Raw genomic sequence first — 22617 nt, forward strand, 5'->3', positions numbered from 1 at the left:
ACATGAATAATGAATCTGGGTCTTTTTATAAATTGGTCCTGAGAAGGAATTGATATTAATCAAAATCGTAATTGTAAAATTATCATGGTTCAGCGCAATAAGTAGACCTCCTGATTTAATATATGTACATTAACTAGAACATAAAAGCAGATTATCATGATATTTCACAGGACACAATTGGATATCATCTTCTTAAGTGCGGGAGTGTTCAATGACGGAGGTTGTGTTGTTATTCTATGACGGTTCGACAAGATAATTAAAGGTGAGCAAAGTTCAAGGAACTTGAAAAACCAGTCACACGCTACCACCAAAAACAAATATGGCGCCCTCTTTGCAACTACTGCGGCCATGCCAACGACTTCTAGCAGGAGTTATAGCCAGGAAAAGGTCACGATATAGTTTACCTCTGTCAGAGCACCGTCTGAGAATGGCTGAAAACAGGCCAAACTTGACAGACACGGAGACACCGATGTTTCAGGATGTGTCTACTCTCCAACAGAAACAACAGCTCGCCCCTGTCTCTCGAGCTGTATTCTTTTCACAAGCCCAATCTACGAGACTCTTCTCTGTCTTAAGTGGAAGTTCGGAGGTTCGGGAAACTGTGATCATGGAGAAAGTGGGTTTAAACGAAGCTGCAAGGATGGTGGAAGTGGAATGGTCCGGCGGGGGTGTTAGCAGGTTTCCATACGTCTGGCTGAGCTAGGGACAATTGTCAGGTAAGTCGTATCAATGTTTCTATGTATATTAATCAACAGTTAAAGTCGTATTTCGGTGTTAGACATCATCTAAATTGATCTGACAAATTCTAAACTAGTTTTACAGAATGATACTCTAGTGTGCACGAGTGTAGCATAGTACAAGAAAGTCAGACGGCCTTGAATCGGCTGACCTTGTTTCAGTGACGAACAATGTTCGGATGAATTCGCAGATCAAGGGTCAGGGCCACTATAACTAGGTACTGTAATTCTAACTCGTAAACCGATTTTGTGAATGCAGAATCAGCTAATAAGAACGACAGGGCAGGCGACGTACCGAAAAAGGTTGAAGTACGTATAAAGGAAATGTCGCTTATACTACTATTGTTTATGTATATTTTTGTTTGTATGTTTACCCACAGTGTCCAGAGTGTTTTAACCCCGACTCCCGCTCCCGGCTTGTTCTGATGTCCGATCTGGATGTGAACGTTTCCCCCGTCAGGGTAGAGTTACAAGGTGATGACGTCAAACTATACACTTCAGCGTTTGCTTTCATATGACTTTTTCAAGTTGGGGTTGTGCCAAGTCTTATGTACATGTAGAAGATGTCCGATAATAAGAACAAACCTCACATGAAGGTCTATTTTCTTTCACAGCAAGAGGAAGTTTGCTGTCAGTAGATTGGCAGGACGGACACAAGAGTCAGTACGACCAACACTGGCTGAAGAAACACTGTTTCTCAATACAGGCCCTGTCAAAGAGGCAGAGAGACTGGCATAGAAAGGTAAACAACCCAATGTTTGTTTGTATTTATGATAGTCAGCAATATCGATATTTCCAACACAATCAAAAGACGGCCTGGCGATTTTTGGATGGTAGATAGCAATTTCTTACTCTTTTTTCTACTGCAGACCCAGTTATGGGGGGCTGAACTAACGCACGACCTGCCCAAAGCCGATTTCCCCGCCCTACTGACGGACGACCGCGCGTTGTACGACTTTTTGGTTCGCCTGGATTCTCTCGGCCTCGTTCTGGTACAGAACGTCCCCTGTGACGTCGGACAGGTGGGGCGACTGGCCAATCGGGTGGCGTTTCTCAAACAAACCTCCTTCGGGTGGGTATCTTTATATCAATCCCTTCCGTTGGTTAATTGCGAGAATAGTTGCTAGATTTTGATTTTGTGAAAGATGCCAGGCAAGCTTGTAGGCAAAAAAAGCCAGTTTTACTCGACAAAGAGCAAGAAAGAGTGACGTTTACGAGGTTTATATCAATTTTGTTCTTGCTTTGAATAATTCTACATCAAAAATCTAACCTCCATGAAAATTAATTCGCCGGGTTACATAAATCCGCCACTTTGAAAAACAGTGGGTTTGAGAAATCTCTAGTGCAGCACCCCCCCCCCCCCCCAGGTATTCACAGTTTACAGTACTGCATTATATTTGGGGAGATCTGTTTGGACATATCTTTTCAGGGGCGCAGAACTATGTACCCTGGTGGAATTATGTTAAGAGATGTTTAGAGAAAATGTTTAGAGTTATGTTAGGGGAAAATTTGTTAGAAATAACGATACGCCGTCGGATCCAGAGACTTAGCCCACTCTACTTTCACTCACGCAGAAAGGAATTCGTGGTGATGAGTAAAACAAACCCCAGTGACTTGGCGTACACAAGCGTTGACCTGGGACTACATACGGACTTAAACTTTTACAACTATAAACCAGGGGTCAGTCTCACTTTGTGTTAACGTTCTTTATCAATTTTTTACATAACGTTTTCTCTCGAATATCTTTATTTACGCAAATACAGCCACAGCATGTATGAAAATATTCTATTTCAAGCAAGAAAACTATACTTTGCATTTGCAGTAAAACAATTGTGTCATATACAGGTTCAAATGCTCCATTGTATCGAGCAAACCAAGGGGGAGGGGGGCGACAACAGCCTTGTGGACGGCTTCAACGCTGCTTCTCAGCTGAAGGAGGAGAACCCGGACGCCTTCCGACTTCTTTCCACGGTCAAAGTCAACTTCTTTCACGTAGGAACGGACCATCAGAAGTTCTCTCTTAGGCAAAGACAAAACATAATCAGGTAACTTTAATAAAGTTGTTTAATAAAATGTAGTTTATGGCGAGTGGAGCCTCAACAGATACCAATTATGCAAATAAATTCCTAATTTGCATAATTAATGGAAAACTGTCATAATTCATCGAAGTGAACATGATAGGACTGCCAATATTGCAACATGTGTATGTTAGATAAAGGTGATTATGACCAAGCATATATTATGTAAACGTGTAAGTCATTTGCATAAACAGAATAGTGCATGGAGATATGAGGTCTTCGAACTTTGAACTTTTCGAACTAGGTCTTTGTTATCATTGTTGTTGTTATATATATATTATGACTTATTATCATTATTATTATCATCATTATCATTATTACGTTTCTTTGGTATTTCATCCAGCCTCAACGAGGGCGAAGTCCAGTCTATAAGCTACAACAACCAGACCCGAGCCTCCATCTTGGACCTGCCTTCTGACCTTGTCCAGCCGTTCTATGACGCCCTGAAGGCCTTCAACACCCTCATGTACCTACCAAGGAACTGCGTACGTCTGAAAATGGCGGCAGGTTAGATATATATATATACTAATGCTACAAACTCATATTCCGTATACCGTGATGCTAATCAAATTACCGATCTAACACTGTACATAAATGGACAAATAGTGGTGGACAACCTAAAGCCAACCGTACACACACATGACGTATCTTCAAAAAAGACGCTGTGCACATGTGTACGATGGACTTGGGGTTGTCCAGTTATTTGCCTACTGTAAAAAAATGACTTATTCAAACCTTCAGCTGCTTAACTTCAGTCCAGGTCGACTGATCCAAGGCAGGAGTTGCACAGCCGAAAATGTGGACAACTCCAAATCTTCACAATGATTTCTACCACGTCTCACGCCATGATAATCTATATGATGTTAGTAATATCAATCTCATTTGCATCAAAGCTGGGGCTTTTGTGGCCAGAGGAATGCAGCTTACTACATGCAAATGCAAATTATCTTGTCATTTGAGGTAGGTAGTAAGAGGCATGCTTTTTTTCGTGTAGTTATTCATGTATTACTAAGTTGTAGGTTATAACTTGTTCTTTATGGCAAGGCCGTTGTAGTGGACTGAGCAGGCAGCCTTTTGATAATATATTTTTTTCTCCAAATGACCTGCAGGTAAATCACTTTTCGTACAGATAATATGTTTCATGGTGAAATGCCTCTGTGAGCATCATATCCTACCGTTTGTGTCTGTCTAGGTGAAATGATCGTTTTCGATAACAACCGGACTCTTCACGGGCGGTCGGCGTATAGCCCCGACAGCGGCACACGGCATCTACAGGGCGGGTACGTGGACTGGGACGAGGTCTACTCGCGCATGCGCGTCCTGAAGGTGCACCTTGGGATTGAAGACCAATAGATACCCAGCATCATTTATGCTTTGTATAAAGCTGATGAGGCATACAACACTAAGCCGTTGCTGTTTGTTGCGCATGCGCATGCTTTTATCAACCTCGTCATCAATGTCTGGTACAGATACACGTTGAAGTTACTGAAAGTCTAGAAGACTTGATGATTGTTAACCTTACTTGTCCTACAGCCTAATAGTATGCTAATCAATTGCATCGAGATTATCTTGTACCTTTATATAAGGTGACTGCCTGATTCGTCGATAGTTTTTGATGTAGGAAAGAAATGGTGTAGGTTTGGGCCCACTAGCAGCTTGCTATGGAACTGCAGGGGTGATTTTGTTGGAGTATTCTAAGGGCGATTACTGGCCAAGGAGAGGACTGATTTTTATGGTATTCGGTATGTATGGACAGAGATGTTCACAATAAAAGGTAAAGTAATGCATTTTCGGAGTTGAATTGCATAATCATTGATAATAATACATGTAACGTTACATACCTAATTTGCATGATAATATTGTGTTTACCCAACAGTAAAAGAAATTCACCAAATAGCAGTTACTCATGACTCATGAATAAGATTTTGGAAACGGTCAGACGTTTCAAGTAGCATCCACTACTCTTCGTTAGTGACACTTAACAAGATTTGTCCATCAGCAGGTTAATTTTTGACCAACGGACCAGATGAATAAATTACAATGATAATCAAAATGACGTTTACATAGTTTTATTTCCTTAACTTTATGATATTTTAATGATGTACATTTTTCACATTCTATGTACATTTTCAAACATTGATATCAATGTGATGAATTGACTTTACAACGCATATTCTGTGGCAATGAACTATACAACTCCAATAATCCATACTATAATCTCTTCAAACTTTAAAAACTTCTGCCATAAAGACGTACATTCAATTCACTCTTACTTACATTATATTAAGATGCATACATGAAGGCCATTATCTGTTTTGAAATGGCATAAACAAAAAGCTGTTGAGGGTTTATTTACTTTAGGTGTCATTCACAGTACATTCTGCTTTTTGACAGATCTGGACAATATATTTGCATTACCACTAGCCACGAAATCTATTTTGCTATGTCGAGCCCAAAATTACAATTTCCTGCCTTCATTTCATGGTGTCCACAATACATAGATCAGACTCAGTAACAATTTTGAAACCGATTTCCTTTAAGTAGCAATGTTTGGTATCGGGGAGACATTTGATAGCCTTGGCTATATCCAGAACTGTTGTGTACTTGCTTTCTTGTGATGTTCATTGGCAGAAAAAACACAGTTTGATAATGAAATCGAATTTTTTTCAATAATGGAAAAACAATGTTTGATTGTTTCTATTCTCTGATAGGAATTCGCGCCAATAGAACTGAATACATTGTCATCTTCAGGACTTAAATCAAATCTATTTCTGAATCAAAAGCCTTTGTGGCCGCCACTTAATGTGAGTCCACTGGAATGCAACAATTATCACTTTAACTTGGAACTGCTAACCATGATATTTATCGATTCTGTCTCAGATAAACATGTACACGACGCTTGTACATGTATGCGGAAAACATATGCATTGATTCTATACCTGTCTTCACAATATTGATCCTGTAAAACCATGTAGTTTTGCATACGTCCACGTTAGTGTATTTTATTAGAAGTTGCTAATGTACCAATCCTACTAAAGTGAAGAAAGTAAGAACACGGATGGGCTGATACTGTATGGGCTCTGCATGTAACTTTACTCCAGGATGGTGACGATGTCTAACCCATGATGGTTGCTGTGAACCTCGACCTTGTCGTTCCTCACAAGACTACGAAAGACCTGTGAGAAGGGCGTTCCGGACCTACTCCCACACGACTCAATGTAGTCTCCTTCGTAGATCTTCTTCAGCTTTCTCTTCCCCATTTCTGGGCCAATGTCCTAAGCTAATTGATTCAACGTATCAAAATATGAAGAAGATGTAAACAACAGATTGTTCAGTTTAGAAGGCGAATTTTCGACAGTATGCTACTCAAAATGTGAAAAAAAATCAATTTTATTTCTAATCTCAACGCCATGCATGTACTTCTCCGATCCCAGAGATGGCAGCTATCCATTTAATTTGGGTCACTTTCTACGGGCCTGTAACAAAAGCGAGCAGCATAAACATGTGACTTGTAACTTGTAAGCAGCATAAACATGAGTCTTTACAATACTACTTATCATTGTTCTGTCAGATCCATTATACTGATCATTTTGTTCGAGGACACAAAACTTTCAATAATCATATTTTCAAGGTGACATAAGGCTCCATCACCCATTTAATTCATAATTTTGTCTGACATAATGAAATAAAAGTTTTACCACTACATTTCCGATAAAAAGGAAAGACATGCAAAAGTTTCTGTTATCAATATAAGGTAAGTCCGTACAGATGGTTGTTTGAAAGTAGGATTTAAACAAGTAGATATGACTGTAACGTCATATGAAATCTTTGTTGTTTCTTTGGTTTCATATTATGTGCCATGTACTACACTACGAATCAAGAAAACATGAATGTGTCCAACTTTTAATTACCTTTTCCTTCTGGACGTAGATGATAGCTTTCAGGAAGTGGACTGACTCGTATCCATTCGTTACGTCACTCAGTCGATCTCCACATTCTAATAAAGATGTTACAATGAGAGGATCATTATATAGCCATAGTCATATGGCATAGTCCCACACTTCGTAACATGTTTGCCTGTCGATTTCAAGCATTTCAAGCCTGTCGATTTCAAGCATGACGTATTTGTTCTAATTGCACCTTTATTGCTATCTAAGCTGTTTTCAAATTATAAGAACACATCTTACAATAAAACAGGCATTTCATGTTAATAGTATATTCATAAACTTTCTCACCTTTGAAATCAGGCCTGTCGTCCGCGTTTTGGCTGCAGCACGACTGGATGAGTTGGTTGACGACGTACTGATCAGATGAATCAGACGGAGCCGATCCCACATCCGGACGCTGGTCGGTCGGCACGGCAGGCGAGCCGTGGGTAGAACTGGCAGCATCTTTTCATAAGCAGTACACAACATGCTATAACACCATGCATACTGAATGCATCAGACGATTTGGTATGCATGTACAACAGAAGCATTACATGGTCACAAAGGTCTCCAAGATAGGATAGGTATGGCTCCACGGTTGAGAACATACGTGGGAGATAAGCTTTGTCTATTTACCTAGTCCAAATGATTAATAGCGATGATTCAAAATATACATTTTCTTTTTTGTTACAACATTCAGCAAAAGAAGAAAAACATGAACAGTCTAGAGACAGTGGGCATTATCAATGTTGTCAACTTCAAAACAGCTTCGTTCTAATCAAGTTACTATTTTAAAAACCTGTAGTCAAGATAAATCCTGGTGGGGAAAACGCTTGCTGCAAAATTTGTGTTGTACTTACATGGAAATGGCGGGTTTCTTTTGACGATTTCCCACAGCAGCACGCCGAAGCTAAGATTTATAAAAAAATAGGATTGAAAATTAGGCATCACTCATTGAATGTAGCATATTGAATCCAAACTGCACAAATGTATCAAAATTGAGGATAGAATTGCAAAGTACCTGTACACATCAAACTTGTCGGTGGGAGGACGGTTGGCATCTGCGAAGTACTCAGGTGGAGCATGTGTGCGTGTGGCACCTGTTTGGCTTGTTTCGCTGCCAACACGTAGTTCATTCCATTTCCACAGACCAAAGTCTGAAATCTGAAGAAGAAAAAACAAGCACGTTTAGTTGACGACTAAATGTTCCAGAAACCTCCCTGTTAAGCAGTGTCCATAGTGCCCTTGATTTAAACAAAAACGCAACAAAAAATAAGTGTTTGCCTTCCCTACGTTTCTACTGAACCTAATACATTGGAATATAATAGGAATGAATTAGTCTGTTAACTATAAATGTATGCCTTCGCGTTCTAAGGGGCATGATTTTGCTTCCAGGATGATATCCAAGTGCCACAATATTGGGAGAATCTTCCATAAAGTCGTCAATGAAAAAGAATGGTATAGACTACGAACAGATGTAAGAGGGCAGAAAGAGAGGGACAAGAACCCGTATCTTCGTGTATTGTTGATTAGTAAGCTTGCTGTAGGAAACCAAAGACACAGTTCTATACATTTTCTAACGACCTACCTTCACATTGAAGTCATCATCCAGTAGCACGTTCTCTGCCTTCAGGTCACAGTGGAGAACCTGTGGGTTCTGGCAGTGCAGAAAATTCATCCCCAGAGAGATCTCGTGCGCCATTCTCCACCTCAGGGCCCAGGGCACGTCCACTGCTTGAAGCAACCCGGCCAGAGAGCCGTTCTCTATGTAGGGCATCACGATGGCGAAGTGTGGATCCAGGCAGACCCCCAGTAGACTGATGATGTAAGGTGAGGTACTGGCCAGCTTCAGTTTCCTCGCCTCAGAATACAGTAGCTGTTGCTCACTAGGAAAGTTATGATAAATTATACAGATGTATGAATTGCAAAATTATCATAAATTTTCCTACATGTTTGCAATCGATAATATCAGCTTTGATGCGTTGGTCCATGTGTAAGGAAAATATATCTTGATTATCTAGGTAACAAACTTTATAGACATGAATTTAGAAGTTTATTTGACGACAAATATAATTATGCCCATTTTAATGTAGAATTTACAATCAGCCTTGTAAAGATCTAAAACGGGTTTATTTATTACATTCATATATTGAAGGATGAAGCAAAAAGCAAAATGCTTACAAGATACCTTCTCTTTAAGAACATAAATACAAATACAAAACAATTACATTGAGTAAAATCATGTTCAACATGTACATCAAAAATACAAGATGAATGATGGAAAACTGCCACTTTCAAACGTGTTCTATTTCGATCTAGGCAATCATTAGTAAGACAGCTTGGAATACCTTTTCTCGGTCCTACGGTTCAGCAGACGCTTGAAGACCACGCTCTCTCCCCAGCCTCGGTGAAAAGCCTTGTGGGGGGAGGAGAACCCACCATCGCCGAGACAGGAAGCGTTATCGAGCCGCTCCAGCTCGACAATAGGGAACCTGCTGTCAACCGACACGCCTACGTATTTGCTGAAAAGATAAACAATTTGTTACCGGTATATTTAGGGGTCGATTGTGTTTAACATATGGATCACCAACCGTAGAGCAACGACGAAGTTGGGTCTTAACGGTGTCCTAGACACTCGCTGGTTGGCAAAAAGTTTTTTGTTCTTGATGCATACTTCATTATTGCTGTTGAATCTAAAGTTTTTTTAAAACCCTTCTGGCAATAGTGGTTAATAACTGTGTAACATACTGTATGTGCGTCTCCAAGGATTAGTGATAATAGGTTATAGTGTTTTGTTGTATTGTTATGATATTGCAAACTTTACCTGCCGCTAGACCTGCCTGACACTGCCCTCACTGGTACAACAGCCATTTCGTCTGACTCGAGATCAACTCCAGTGTGTCTTGCAATCTAGTATGATATAAAGACCGTAGTGTGTTTTACATTAATAGCAAAGACATGTAATACATCTAAAACGACCTGGCTATGACCGTTATTTTAATACTTTAACACCACTTTAAAAGTGTTTTCAATATCATATGAAGCCCTAGCAATAACATATGAGGTACAAAATCTGCTATGATTAAGGTTACAATTACACGTACAGTGACGCACATGTCCATCTCACTAGCTGCATACGTTAATTGTGCAGTTCAGGAGCTGTATGTATAACATCGAACTAGCATGCCAACTGTACGTGGGTGTGCGGCAAGCAGTTAAAGACAATATGTAGTGTGTGTTTTTGTTTTTTTTTCATACAAAAAACAGTACGTCAAAGCATGCATTGCACATGACCTGGTTAGAAGGTTCGGTCAGCTCACTAAGTCCCAGTTTGTTGAGAGTCGCCTCCAGCCTGTCCAGCGTGGCGTCTGCCCCCTCCAGCTCTCTCCACGTCATCAGTACCTGGTACAGGATATCGTCAGGGAATCTCTCCTACATTAAGTGTAAACAAAATAGTATCACTATGATCAACATGATATCATCATTATCGTCATCATGATCATCTTCATCACCACCATCATAATCATTGCCATCATTACCATTATCACCACCATCATCATTGCCATCATCCCCATCATTATCTCCATCATCATAATCATTACCACCATCTTCATCATCACCAACATCAACATCGACATCTTCATCATCATCATGACATCATCCTCATCTTACTCTACTAATGAGTTGGAGCATATATAAATTTTGACCTCCAATACAACTTCATGTATAATACATGTCCTTTCCATATAGATACATGGACTTTCATAAAGCACAGATTTGTTATGTTTATGGCCAAAGAGTTGCATCCCTAGACGTCTGACATTAATGAAACACATTAATGACTTGCCCTAAAAGTGAAATGTTATGATATCGCTGAACATACTCAATTTCATATTCATTAAAGACTCTTTTACACTAAAAAGACGCTTTGAGACTCAAAATGTTTATTTTGCTAAGGTATGAGCAACTGTATTAGGCACAGCACATTACCTGTATGTATCTGATAGCTGAGTCACTCAGACCCAGAGAGCGGGCGATCGCCTTGATCTGTTGTGGTTCCACCTTCAGGAGGGAGAGACGGCTGAACTCCTTCCGAAACAGTTCATTCTCTGTTGGGAAAGAAAGTTTTTGAAGGTCACCGATACAGTCACACGGAAATAGTAATATCATTCTACTAAGAGGATAAAACGAAAACATTAATTTCTATTCCTTTACTGGCCAGATAAGAATTTCTTATGCACCAAACAATCTACAGTTGCACCTATCTACCCAGTGCTTTAGATCAGACTTAATACTAAGTATGTCCTTTTCGCCAACTAGACGATGATAATGAGATGTGGCATGGTTTTAATATTTGGTCATTCTTTTTATGTTCTCACAAAAAGGTATCTAAAGCTATACTGTGAAATCAATCCTTTAAATGACCATATGAACTTTGCAAACACTAAAGATTGATTCAAACATATTTGGTGAATTTATGAAAACCTCACATAAAGTAATATTGCGTGATATTTGATGTTTAAGCACACCATAAAGCATGCGTAAAGGCTCTGTCTCCTCACTTGAATGAAAAATGGGACCTTTTCGCATGATGTAAGGTATGTTGACAAATCGGATTTTGTTCAGTGCAAAGGCAAACATTACACACCTTTCTCTGCATCCTCTTTTAGGAAGGCCATGATGGCGTCGGTTCCCTGTCGACAGATATTCCGTGGAGGGTATGTCAGGGGGTTTCCGGACACATCTAGGTCCTTCAGCTTCGTTGCCTTCTCAAGCGTGGTCGTGAGCCTAGTAATCATATTGTCCCTAAAGTCTACAACCTCCAGTTCCGGTAGTTTACACAAGACTTCTGGGAACGTTTCAAACTCGTTGTGACGTAGGCTGATCTTACGTAGGTTATGCAGGCGACTCATGGTGCTTGGGAGGGTCCTAAGGCGGTTTTTGGACAGCGACAACAAAGACAGGTGCTCTAAGTTTCCTACTTCATCTGGGAGCACGAAGAACTTCTTACCCATTGTTTGCCCTGCGTAGAGTTCTTCGAGTGCTTTCAGGTGCAGCACCTGCCTGGGGAACTCATCAAACTGACAATCTACAATATCGAGTGTCTTCAACTTACCAAGGCGGCTAATATCAACAGGAAGGCGCCTGATTGGGTTCGACCCTACGCTTAACTCCGCAAGATCGGGCAGGAGACAAACCCCCTTAGGAACCTCTGTTATGTCATTACCACTAAGACACAGCTTTGTCAAGCTCTGCATCTTTTCCATGCCAGGCGGTAGAGAAGAAAGTTTGTTTCTGCTTGCGTCAAACATCTTAAGATTGGCCAGCAAGCATATCTCAGCCGGAATCTTTTCCAACTTATTATCTCTTACTAATAAACGTTCCAGTTTCTGTAAGGCATCCATACCATCAGGAAGTTCGGTCAGTTTATTGTTATAGGCATATAGTTCCTTTAACTCCATCAGGGATATGGTCGCTTGTGGTAAGCTTGTCAACAGGTTGTCGAAAACATCCAAACGGCGGAGTTTTTGCAGACGACCGAGTGATTGTGGGATTCTTGTCAGACGGTTGTTGTTGAGGTGGAGATATTGAAGGTCGTTGACGTGAAACACTTCTTCGTGGACAGACGCCAGTCCCTTGTTACTCAGGTCGAGCTGCAGCCCACCTTTGACTTTCTTGGGGCGTAGGTTAAGAGTCGCCGCCATTTTGGATTTTCTGTGTGGTATATCAGAAGTTACTCAGTTGTATATACTGACTATACAAATTGTTTGGACGGAAAGTTTTTTAAGACAAACAACATATATAGATGATGTAGAATTGATGGATCACACTTCTTTTGCTCGCTGAGTTCAGTATAGCTTCTCAAATTCTTCAACAAAACATTTTAAACCTTAAAAGACTACCGGACATAATTTTCTGTGTTTAAGGAGGCTTACGTACCACAACTTGAGTGTGCTAATATAAGATCTAAGGTCTAAAGGATTTTCATATCTCTGATGGGACAATGGTTCTTAAAATGAAGCAACAGGGGTACTAGATAAAGCTGTACATACCTTCCTTTATAGAGGGGTTTGTAGATTCAGGTCAAGTGGAGAGAACTAGGTCACAATGGCGGACTGGCGGGAACCAGGAGCAGTGAAACTCGTACACTAAACCGTGGTTTGTTACACAGAACTCTGCCAGTTCAGAACTAAATTCCGGCAAGAAAAAAAACTACAAGGTATCAAATGTCTGTCCAAAAACTTGGAAATCTTTTAAAGTATGAATAAGACGATTTCCTGTAAGGTGTTGCTAGCATCGACTCCCTCGCCAAGGCCCGTATAAACATGCCAGTGTTTGGGCGTACCCATGGTGGGAGCTTCGTTTCGGACAGTGCAATCCTTTGTCCGAGGGTCTTCGCCTGAACCGGGAAAGTTTACCCAGAGTAACACGCTCTGGGTAGAAACTCGCTCAAGTGGTGAGGTTGTCAGGGCGATGTTATATGGTCGGTGGTAGGGGTGAGCATTCTTAACGGTAGCAATGTTGGGAATGTATAATTTTATCCTCCTCTGATATCATAAATGCGACGATCATTTATGATGTTGTGATTTTATAGATTCATTATAAGGCAGAAAATGCACAATGGTAGGTAGGAACTCACTGTTGGTAGGAACGTATCCTTTTAAAGTAGAGATGCTATGAGACTACAGTGAATCATCCCCAAAGTGGCTTGAATATACGTGTCTGTTGTGATTTTCATACATTCAAAATATGGCAAAAACTTGAAGAATATCTGCTGGTTAAATCACACACAACTGTAACTCACAGTGTCTCAAAATGTGTTTTCTATACTTTGGTCCAAGGTGGAGTTTGTTCCGTAACGTGCACGTATTAAGAAATCACTTAGAGTGCGCTGCTAGTCCTTAGACAATCTTGAGATTTTCTGGAAGTCTGAAAAGTCTATCTGGACTTCTTTGATTCATTGAAAAACAGTGATCTTTTGACATCATATCAGTACATCAACGTAAATCAACGTATGTACACAGTGTTGAAGTATAACATCTTGATCTATATGTAGACATTCCGAGAATGAATAAATCAAATCCCAGCTTTATTCTAGACAGTTATAGATGGTACACTGTATGACAAACAACAACAAAGCAATGAACGCAATAATACTCGTCTCTTCTAGGAACTATGGCGAATCCACATAGTGTATGCTAAAGGTTTGATTTTTTTCTCTCTCTTTATTAGTTTTTCAAAAGGAAACTAGAGTTCCACGACCCCATACCTTCGCCGACTGATGTTAACCTCTTCGAGTGGCATATCGTAAATGTTTGCCATTTATTATGCAAATAAGGACCTCATTTGCATTAATAATTTCAGGCGTTTATCTTTTGAACATGTCCTCTTTTTCCCTTCCATGAGAATGTTGAATCGTATATTCTACCCGCATACATGTCGTAGTTTCTGTTTTAACGTCATAGAGAAAGACATACGGCAAAATGTGCACCTCCACTAGGAAAAAATACACCTACATTTTCAAATTTGAAACATGTAACACGAATTGAAGCGACACAACGTATCACAGCCAACAAGTCTTTTATTCTTGTTTTCAATAAAACAGGAAGTAAACATTTTGTCAGCATTACAATCAGTATAGACAGAACAAGAGTCCGTAGGACACAAAGCAATTAACGTTGGGTAACATAAATTCGCGGGGTACTTAAATTCGGGATTTTTCGAAAACGGGGTATTTAGGGATATGTGCTAGATGCAACATAAGTAATACCGCTAGAAATGCAAACCTGACAGACTTACGTATTCAGAACACTGTCTGAAAAGCTTCGATAAGCATGGATTATAAGGCGACGAGGTCAAAAACTCTCCGTCCCTTATTGGAACAGTCTGAGGGCTTCGTGGGAGAATTAAACAACATGGTTGTCGGCTGGTTTATAAGAAAAATGTCACATCCGCTTCCTGCTCAACACAATTATTTACAAGACAACTTATTACAATCTCTTTTGCTAACCTGCAACTGGATTCTAAGTGTGATCAATCATCAAAACTCCTCTCTGTTGCTACAACCTACGGCACGTGTATTTTCCCGCCGCCATATTGTTAACCAGAATCCTGTTGTCAAGCAGACGACAAAGGTTTGTGAGAAACACTTTTTTGTCTAAATGCTGCGTATGATAGTGGACTGAGGAAGATATTTTCCTCAAAGTTTGCTCCTAACACAACAAGGAACACATGGACATAGTAGTATTACCATTGCTACGGCATCCAGCTAACTTGCCATGAATAATGTAACGTTACACGTTGCCCGATGATGACGATGGGCCGACTTTGAGTGAAGTTCTACCGACTCGACACACGGGTTGTTCCCGAACTGGCCTGATGTGTGCGGTACGGCCGTTTTTTCGTGTATTTTTTTTACTTGGACACGTCTATATCCATAGCACCTTCCTCAAGCCAAGGATGGAACGAATAACTGCTGTATAAAATGTGATTAGCGGTAAGATATTCAAGACGAATCTTCTCTCCCGAATTAATGTGCCCCCCTGTCCGACAGCACCGTCATTGTCCGTGCGGCGGACGGTAGTTTCAAGTTGAAATATTATGGTGTCAGCACGACTAGAAACAAAATCTACCATATATATGATTAGTGCAAAGATAGTACATGATACTGACAGAATAATAGAAAAAAAGGATGGTTTATTGTTCTGCTAGATTGATTTCAGTCAACCATTATCGGAAAAATCCCGAATTTATGTTACCCAACGTTACTTTTTTTTTGTTGTAAATTGTGCAAAGCAGCTACAAAATGAGCAAATGATATGCCGTAAATTGCGAAAAGATATTTCGGAAAACGGATACTATATGTACACGTAGTACTAATATGTATGGCATGCCAAACTCAAAGACGATGTGAAAGGCCACGGAGTAAACAATTCAACTGCTATTTTTAGTTGCATGTCAAGGGCATCACCAAGCGGATTAAAAAGAATGCCACAACGTGTAATATTCCAATTCGATTTTACATTGGGTATATAAGCGCGACCTCTAGCGGATAAGGATATCAATGTTCCAGCATCACAGACTTGGCCAGAGGCAATGCTAGATCTAACCAATCATAAGAGACATTACAAAAAGCCAATGATTACGATTAGAAATCAATTGGACTTACCCATCGGTTATCATACAGCTTATTCGGGTTACTTAGTGTTATACTCCCGCAGACCAAACACAAGTCTACACCAATTGGTCAATTCATTTTGATGGACCAATCAACATCGACATAACAAGGTTGACGGCTTAGATGCAGTTCTATCTTATTCCACTGAGTAACAGTAGTGGCATTATTGTACCGCGTACCACGATAAACGCTGTCATTGTTGCAAACCGGGGGTCTTATAGTGTTATAACTTGGCGAACGTGTGGTGCTGTTGCTTCCAGATCTTTTGGAATACCAAACTGCGCTGGCAACTCTCCAACTTTACATGCATGTTGATGCAAGGCACCACTACACACGTTTGTGTACTTCATTAATTCAGCTTACTTCACGGTCATGTTTTAGCGCCCTCTATCACTCAGCCCTTGAACTGCAGCATTGTGAACCGTGATCAATCGCACGGTTGCAAGGATAGGAGACACCAAGCAGGTATTGCAGAGCCTCGTTGGGTAGACCAAACCAAAATGGCATCAGAAAGGAGACACATCAGGGCTCGAGATACTCTTGAAAACCGATGGTGCCCGCAAATTGTGTTTTATAGTACAGGTATACCGTGACAGTTCCTTCACTTTGGGAAATTCTTTACCCATCATTTGTTTTACAAAGTTGATGCAAGGCACCACTACATACACGTTTGTGTGCCTCATTAATTCCACCTATTTCACGGTCATGTTTTAGCGCCCTCTATCTCTCAGCCCGCTTACTGCAGCATTGTGAACCGTGATCAACCGCACGGTTGCAAGGCATGATATGGATACACCAAGCAGGTGTTGTAGAGCCTCATTGGCTATCATCGGTTGAACTGCTAATTGTGATGGACTGACAGAATTGCTCCAAGTTTGACATCCAACACCGTATTGTGGGAGACATGGCATTGTTGATACGCAAGGAGAAGTCAATAATTGTCATCCATTATCAATGTACCTTATGTGCAGTAGACACGGTGCAAGAGAGACGCTATACGGCTGTCTGAGATACTAGTACTACAACCAAGGTTCGCAGCAAACCTGTTTGTTTACACGGTTACAGTGCCCCTTGTGATGCTAACAATTCCAAAAACCAAATATATTGCATCAAGCCCTGTTCTAGGTGTAAAAAAAAAAGAAGTAATCGATTTCAGGAGGAATTCATTATGTTTTAGATCGACAATCGGTTGTACTGTGCAATATGGTTTTAAGCTGGGTAACCAGGATAATGAAGTGACCTTCCGAGGTGACCCGAGGTCCGTAAAGGTCAACCTTGAAATCTTTCCATGCCCTGATTATCCAACTTTCGTGAAAACAACACAGTATAACCGACTGTCGATCTAAAATCCAATTGACTTTCGTTAACGCCCTTCTTTGCAGCTAAAGTATGGTTACACACACCGTCTTTGGTTTGTGGATATGTTAGCGCCACTTTGGAGTAATGTAACCGTATAATTTATGGTTCATAGCGTTAAATGAACGAGTTTGCTAAGCACCTTGGTTGTAGACCCTCCTTGGCTATCATCGGTTGAACTGCTAATTGTGATGGACAGATCTACAGGATCGGTCCAACTGATGATAAAGTTTTGGCAGCCAACACCGTATTGTGGGAGACATGCCAAGATAGATAAGAGTGGCGTCATTGTACCGCGCGCGGCGAGTTCGAGGATCTCCGAGGAGAGCATTTAAATAAATGACACGATAAACGCTGTCATTGTTGCAAACCGGGGGTCTTATAGTGTTATTACTTGGCAAACGTGTGGTGCTGTTGCTTCCAGATCTTTTGAAAATACCAAACTGCACTTGCAACTCTCCAAATGTACATGCATGTTGATGCAAGGTATCACTAGACACGTTTGTGTACTTCATTAATTCAGCTTATTCCACGGTCATGTTTTAGCGCCCCCTATCTCTCAGCTCGCCAACTGCAGTGTTGCGAACCGTGATCATCCGCACCGTTGCAATGATAACGTTATACACCAAGCAGGTATTGTAGAACCTCCTTGGGTAAAACGGAATCAAAAAGTTATTTGAAAGGAGACACATCAGGGTCGAAATACTTTTGAAAACCGATGGTGCCCGCAAACTGTGTGTAGTGACCGTGACTGCCACAGATATTGCTTATCATTGCTCATTCACTTTGAGAAATTCTTTACCCACCATCGCCATCGGTTTTCAAAAGTATTCCGAGCCTTGATGTTTCTCCTTTCGAATATCTTTTTGATTCGGGTTTACCCAAGAAGCCTCTACACGACCTGCTTGGTGTATAACGTTATCCGTGCAACGGTGTGGTTGATCACGGTTCGTAATGCTGCAGTTGGCGGGCTAAGAGATAGAGGACGCTAAAAAAGGACCGTAAAAGAAGCTGAATTAATGAGGCACACGGACGCGTGTTTTGTATCTTGTTTTGTGTCGCAAGCTATCATTGGTTGAATTGGATCGATCCAACTGATAACATATAGTGGGAGACCATGTCAAGATAGTCGATATGTTTAACGCGTATACATACAGCCTGAAATGGTGAAATGACCACCATAAGGATTATTTTTGAAAGGTTCTTTATCAGAACTGGTGATAAAATGTACTTGTCCACGTATGAATAGGAATTAATAACAAACATTAGCAGTGACAATTTTTACACCCCCGTTTTAAATCCATTTGGCATGGTCCAAACTGGTAAGCTGTTGTTGTATCAGAAAATGCTGTGGAGTTTTCTTCTACTTCATTGCAACTTATTCCTACATTTTTTTCCGTAGAATCTTTTCCATACGCTTGAAGCATAACCTTCGAACGCTTCCCCGGTGGATTTGAACTGACATATCTCGGTGGCTTTATGAGAAAATGTGTGTTTCATGACGTGTGGAATTTTGGAGAAGACAACAACATGGCGAGATTGATAGGTGGCGGCGTGGTGTGGAGAAGACGAGTTAAGACAAGGTAAAAGAACAAACCATTACGTTAATTTTGTTTCTTAACGACCAGTAATGCATGTGAAGGTTCTATCTTTTCAAAGATATGTGTAGGTTTAAGTCCAGGTGACAATTCCTCATTTAAGACCGTGAGGCTTGGGAGGAGTTAATTTTGCCCCATTTTCTTTAATATTCGCAATTTGTGGTGTGCTTTATATAGAACATTTAATGTAACTGCTGTTATGTGTATCCCTCACCAGTCTAGTGTAGAAAGTTTCAGTCGACACTAGTGCAAAAGAATATTGTAACTTCAGTCCCTTTTTTGTTTATCTCCACGTGGTGCGCCTGGCTCAGAAACCACCTGTCGGAATGCGCACGTGTGCATGATTGAATCCGCTAATGTTCCCGCCCAAAATAGTATTACGTAAACAAGGCGGTTGGGGCATTAGCTTCGAAAGAAACTGCGCCATAAGTTTGCAAGTTAGTTAGGTTTGGTCAATCATTTCTCCGTTGCACTAGCTAAGTTATATATCATTATAAAGAATGTTTATCACTCCGGCAAGTAAAATATTCCCCAATCCTCTGTGTCCAGTTTATTTGGATTAGATATCCAACTTCAGTTGGTGTGGTTGGTGGGTCGTCTAAGGTTTGATACTTCGACCTGAAAAAGTTTGTCTTAAAAAATGCCATACAAATTTATTGGATATTTATATTCAATTGATATTTGTTGAGCTTGAATTCTCAATAAAAATTGAAAGAAAGTTATGGCCTGGCCCTGATGTAAACTGAATGTCTTTCCACAGTCAATAGACGAAAGAAAACTGTAGATAAATACTAGCCTGTGATGGTCCCAGCAGACACCTTTATCTAAAAAGGAACTGATCAACTCAAGAAACAGATCTTCTTCTTCTTTCCTGCTTAGCCTCATATCTGAGATTATCAGCAGTTGTGCATGAGTAAGATACAACACAGGTGCCCGGTACAAATAAAACAAAGGGAAAATATAGGAAAGGTGCTAAGGAACATAAACAACTGAATTTGTGTGTGCAAAGGACAGGACAAGTCAATTTAGTGAGTTATACATATATTTACATACAAGGACGTGTTAGGGTGGCTCAATGCAACAGGGTCTTCCCCAGTTTGGTTTTGACCTGGGGGAGGGACCCCCCCTCCGCCAACCCAGGCTCAAGTTCGTTCCACTCTTTGATGGTGCGAGGGAAGAACGAGAGCCTGTAGTAGTTGTTCCTCCATGCAATGGCCTGCAATATTTGGGAGTGATTGGTGCGGCGGGAGCATTGAGCCACCGGGACAATCATGGTCATGTGTGGGACATAAATAGTACTATAGATGATCTTATAGAAGTTTTATAGGGTGACTTAGCGGGCAATCTTTATGTGCAGTTTTAGCATTTGCCAGCCCAAGTTTCGCAGCATAGCAGTGACTGAACTGGCGCGTCTATAATCTTTACACACATAAGTTGTGTGTCTTGAATTAGTGACTTTGGCCTGAAGGTTTTATTTGGTTACCAGGTGTTGTCAGGCAGTATCTTAGCATCACACTGATTATCTCTTCATGCTTACATATAGGTGTGTCCGGAGGGTCAGCTGTGCAGGTATTCCTGTTCTGTCCTGATGTACCTGATGTTACAAGACATACCAGTTGACTGGATGAAAGAGGTGGGAAAAGTCTGCATTCTTCTTTTTCCTACTTATTATTTGATGCTTTTTAAGACAAGTGTGTAACTACTTATCATTATAGTTAGGAGACTGCTGACTAAGATGAGCAGACTGATGCTGAAGACTCCTGTCCAGATAAGATGAAGAAGTTGCCTTGGAGACTGAAGGAGTGGACAGTTACCACGGGTAAGCTTGTCAGATCTTGTAAAAGAACTGTTTCTATTTCATTGAAACTTTATTCGTCAAGTGCAACATCGCAAACACTATGTCTGAATTGTGTTGCCTTTTACAGTGGTTTGTAAAAACATTTTCATTCATACTTCTTAAAATCGTAATAGTTACATATATAGCGGGAGATAAAAACAGTTAAAGATAGTATATAGTTACGGAATAAACAACAGTTGAAAACATCATATGACATAATACTATACTAGTGCTCCATAGCGACAATGTAGAGCGTCCTATAAGTACAGACCATATCTCGGAACACGGTATTAACAAACGTCATTGAGGAATGTTCATGAGACGCTGTTTATCAGTCCAACTAAGTGGGGGATGGGTGAGTTTTTGTAGCGTGACGTACGGCAGTGTGGGATGTCAATCTTGTGTGAGTTACGGGTTTCACGTCCGGTAACTTGCTGCCTAGGTGGGGGTAACCAGCTGCGAAACTCAGTTCAACAGAGACATGGCGAATGAACGGCAAATGGTGACTCGTCGCACCGCCAAGGGGGTGAGGTTCAGTGTGATCATGGCTGGCTCGTAGTTGTGGTATTGGGGCCGAAGAATAATCTTGCACGCCCTCTTCTGGATGCGCTCCAGACCTGCGGTTTGTTTGGCGGATAGGGATGGATGCCGCACTGGTGTCGCGTATTCAAGTGCAGGTCTGATTTATACAGTGAACACGGTCGTCTGATCGGTAACGGATACACCGAAGCGCTTGAGTCTGCGTAATAGATAGAGTTTTCTGTTTGCACCCGAGATCATCTGGGAGACGTGCAGGTTCCACTTTAGGTCGCTTTGGACCGTCACCCCTACTACTTTGACGGACTCCACGGTTTCCAACTCTTGACCATCAATGGCGTGGAGAACTTTGCATTTCTGTGGGTTTAGTTTCATTTTGTGTTGATCAGCCCAGATGTTAAGATTGTCCAAGGTTAGCTGGAGACTGCATGGTTGACCTATGGACCGCGTTTGTGCCAAGTTCATATCGTCCATGTATTTCCACCTGTCATGAACATCCCGTAGTGCCCCGTTGATCATGGCCATGAATATTCTGTATTTGTTTAATGTATTTGGCCCAACTTGTATAAGTCATCATTAGTGATAAAATATACTTTCGTAATCACATGTTGCCCCTGTCAATTGTTTTCATACACAGTTTGCTGTGCATCTTAAGGACTTGAGCTGTGACTCTTGTTGGACCAGACCAACACTCGTGAATACTGAAGGAGCCCAAATGTTTCTACAGGTAAGATTGTTTAGATGATACCCTATACTGTATATGAGATGGACTAATCCTCAGTCAACAGACATTCTTTCCTCAGCATTCACACTTCAGTAAGACAGCCAGAGATGCACGGTTCCCATTCAGAACTTTTATTCAGTCTGTGAGACTTTCAAAACAAAGTATTTCTTGTAAAGTGCTAAGGTTTTACATACTTTTTCTAAACTTGAAGAGAACTTACAATGCATGGAACATCGTATCCTCCTTTCCAACATCAAGTAACTTAGTTTGTGTTGTTTTAACTGCACCTTGACATCAAGAAAGTGTATTACAGATTGCTATACCACATTCATATGTAGTTTGATAGACTTTCTTTCTAGGCACAAATTATGATCAATCCTGGGGGTTCATGCTTAGTTTTTTTTTTGGATCTAAAATTCAAACTTTTGTAGTTGGTAACAGGTAGACCAGCTGTAAGTGAATAAAATACAGCATGACATTCTAGATGTTAGTTGTTAAAAAGGCCCACTGCTGCTATCAAAGCCCTGACTTTTGTTTGTCTTTCTTAAAGATGAGACCCCAGAGACCAGACTGTAACCTGTTGGGAGGAAGAAGCAGACATTGATCAGCAGAGCAGTGGAAGAAGATGGGGAGTTGTGAGTTTTTA

The 22617-nt window shown here is 40.7% G+C and overlaps 2 protein-coding genes and 3 long non-coding RNA genes across 5 annotated transcripts; 3 read left to right on the top strand and 2 right to left on the bottom strand.

Annotated features, from left to right (window-relative positions):
• Positions 1–274: 274 nt before the first annotated feature.
• Positions 275–2776, top strand: LOC136421393 (uncharacterized). The gene is made up of 5 exons (XR_010753446.1): positions 275–716; positions 1118–1211; positions 1352–1809; positions 2312–2417; positions 2583–2776. It is a non-coding gene; the product is annotated as an uncharacterized lncRNA (long non-coding RNA).
• A 385-nt stretch (positions 2777–3161) lies between these two features.
• Positions 3162–4602, top strand: LOC136421396 (uncharacterized). Its single transcript, XR_010753449.1, has 2 exons — positions 3162–3322; positions 4008–4602. It is a non-coding gene; the product is annotated as an uncharacterized lncRNA (long non-coding RNA).
• A 3436-nt stretch (positions 4603–8038) lies between these two features.
• Positions 8039–9674, bottom strand: LOC136422203 (receptor-interacting serine/threonine-protein kinase 2-like). The gene is made up of 4 exons (XM_066409849.1): positions 9566–9674; positions 9090–9263; positions 8330–8627; positions 8039–8047 (listed from the first exon to the last, which is right to left on the bottom strand). Exons 1-4 carry the CDS (start codon positions 9610–9612, stop codon positions 8039–8041), a joined length of 528 nt encoding a protein of 175 aa, XP_066265946.1. The 5' UTR covers positions 9613–9674.
• A 319-nt stretch (positions 9675–9993) lies between these two features.
• LOC136422204 (leucine-rich repeat and death domain-containing protein 1-like) lies at positions 9994–12452 on the bottom strand. The gene is made up of 3 exons (XM_066409850.1): positions 11390–12452; positions 10732–10850; positions 9994–10173 (listed from the first exon to the last, which is right to left on the bottom strand). Exons 1-3 carry the CDS (start codon positions 12444–12446, stop codon positions 9994–9996), a joined length of 1356 nt encoding a protein of 451 aa, XP_066265947.1. The 5' UTR covers positions 12447–12452.
• An 8012-nt stretch (positions 12453–20464) lies between these two features.
• LOC136421398 (uncharacterized) lies at positions 20465–22617 on the top strand. The gene is made up of 3 exons (XR_010753451.1): positions 20465–20692; positions 21885–21974; positions 22522–22617. It is a non-coding gene; the product is annotated as an uncharacterized lncRNA (long non-coding RNA).

Source organism: Branchiostoma lanceolatum, chromosome 16 (genome assembly GCF_035083965.1).
Source record: "Branchiostoma lanceolatum isolate klBraLanc5 chromosome 16, klBraLanc5.hap2, whole genome shotgun sequence".
Lineage (NCBI taxonomy): Eukaryota > Metazoa > Chordata > Leptocardii > Amphioxiformes > Branchiostomatidae > Branchiostoma > Branchiostoma lanceolatum.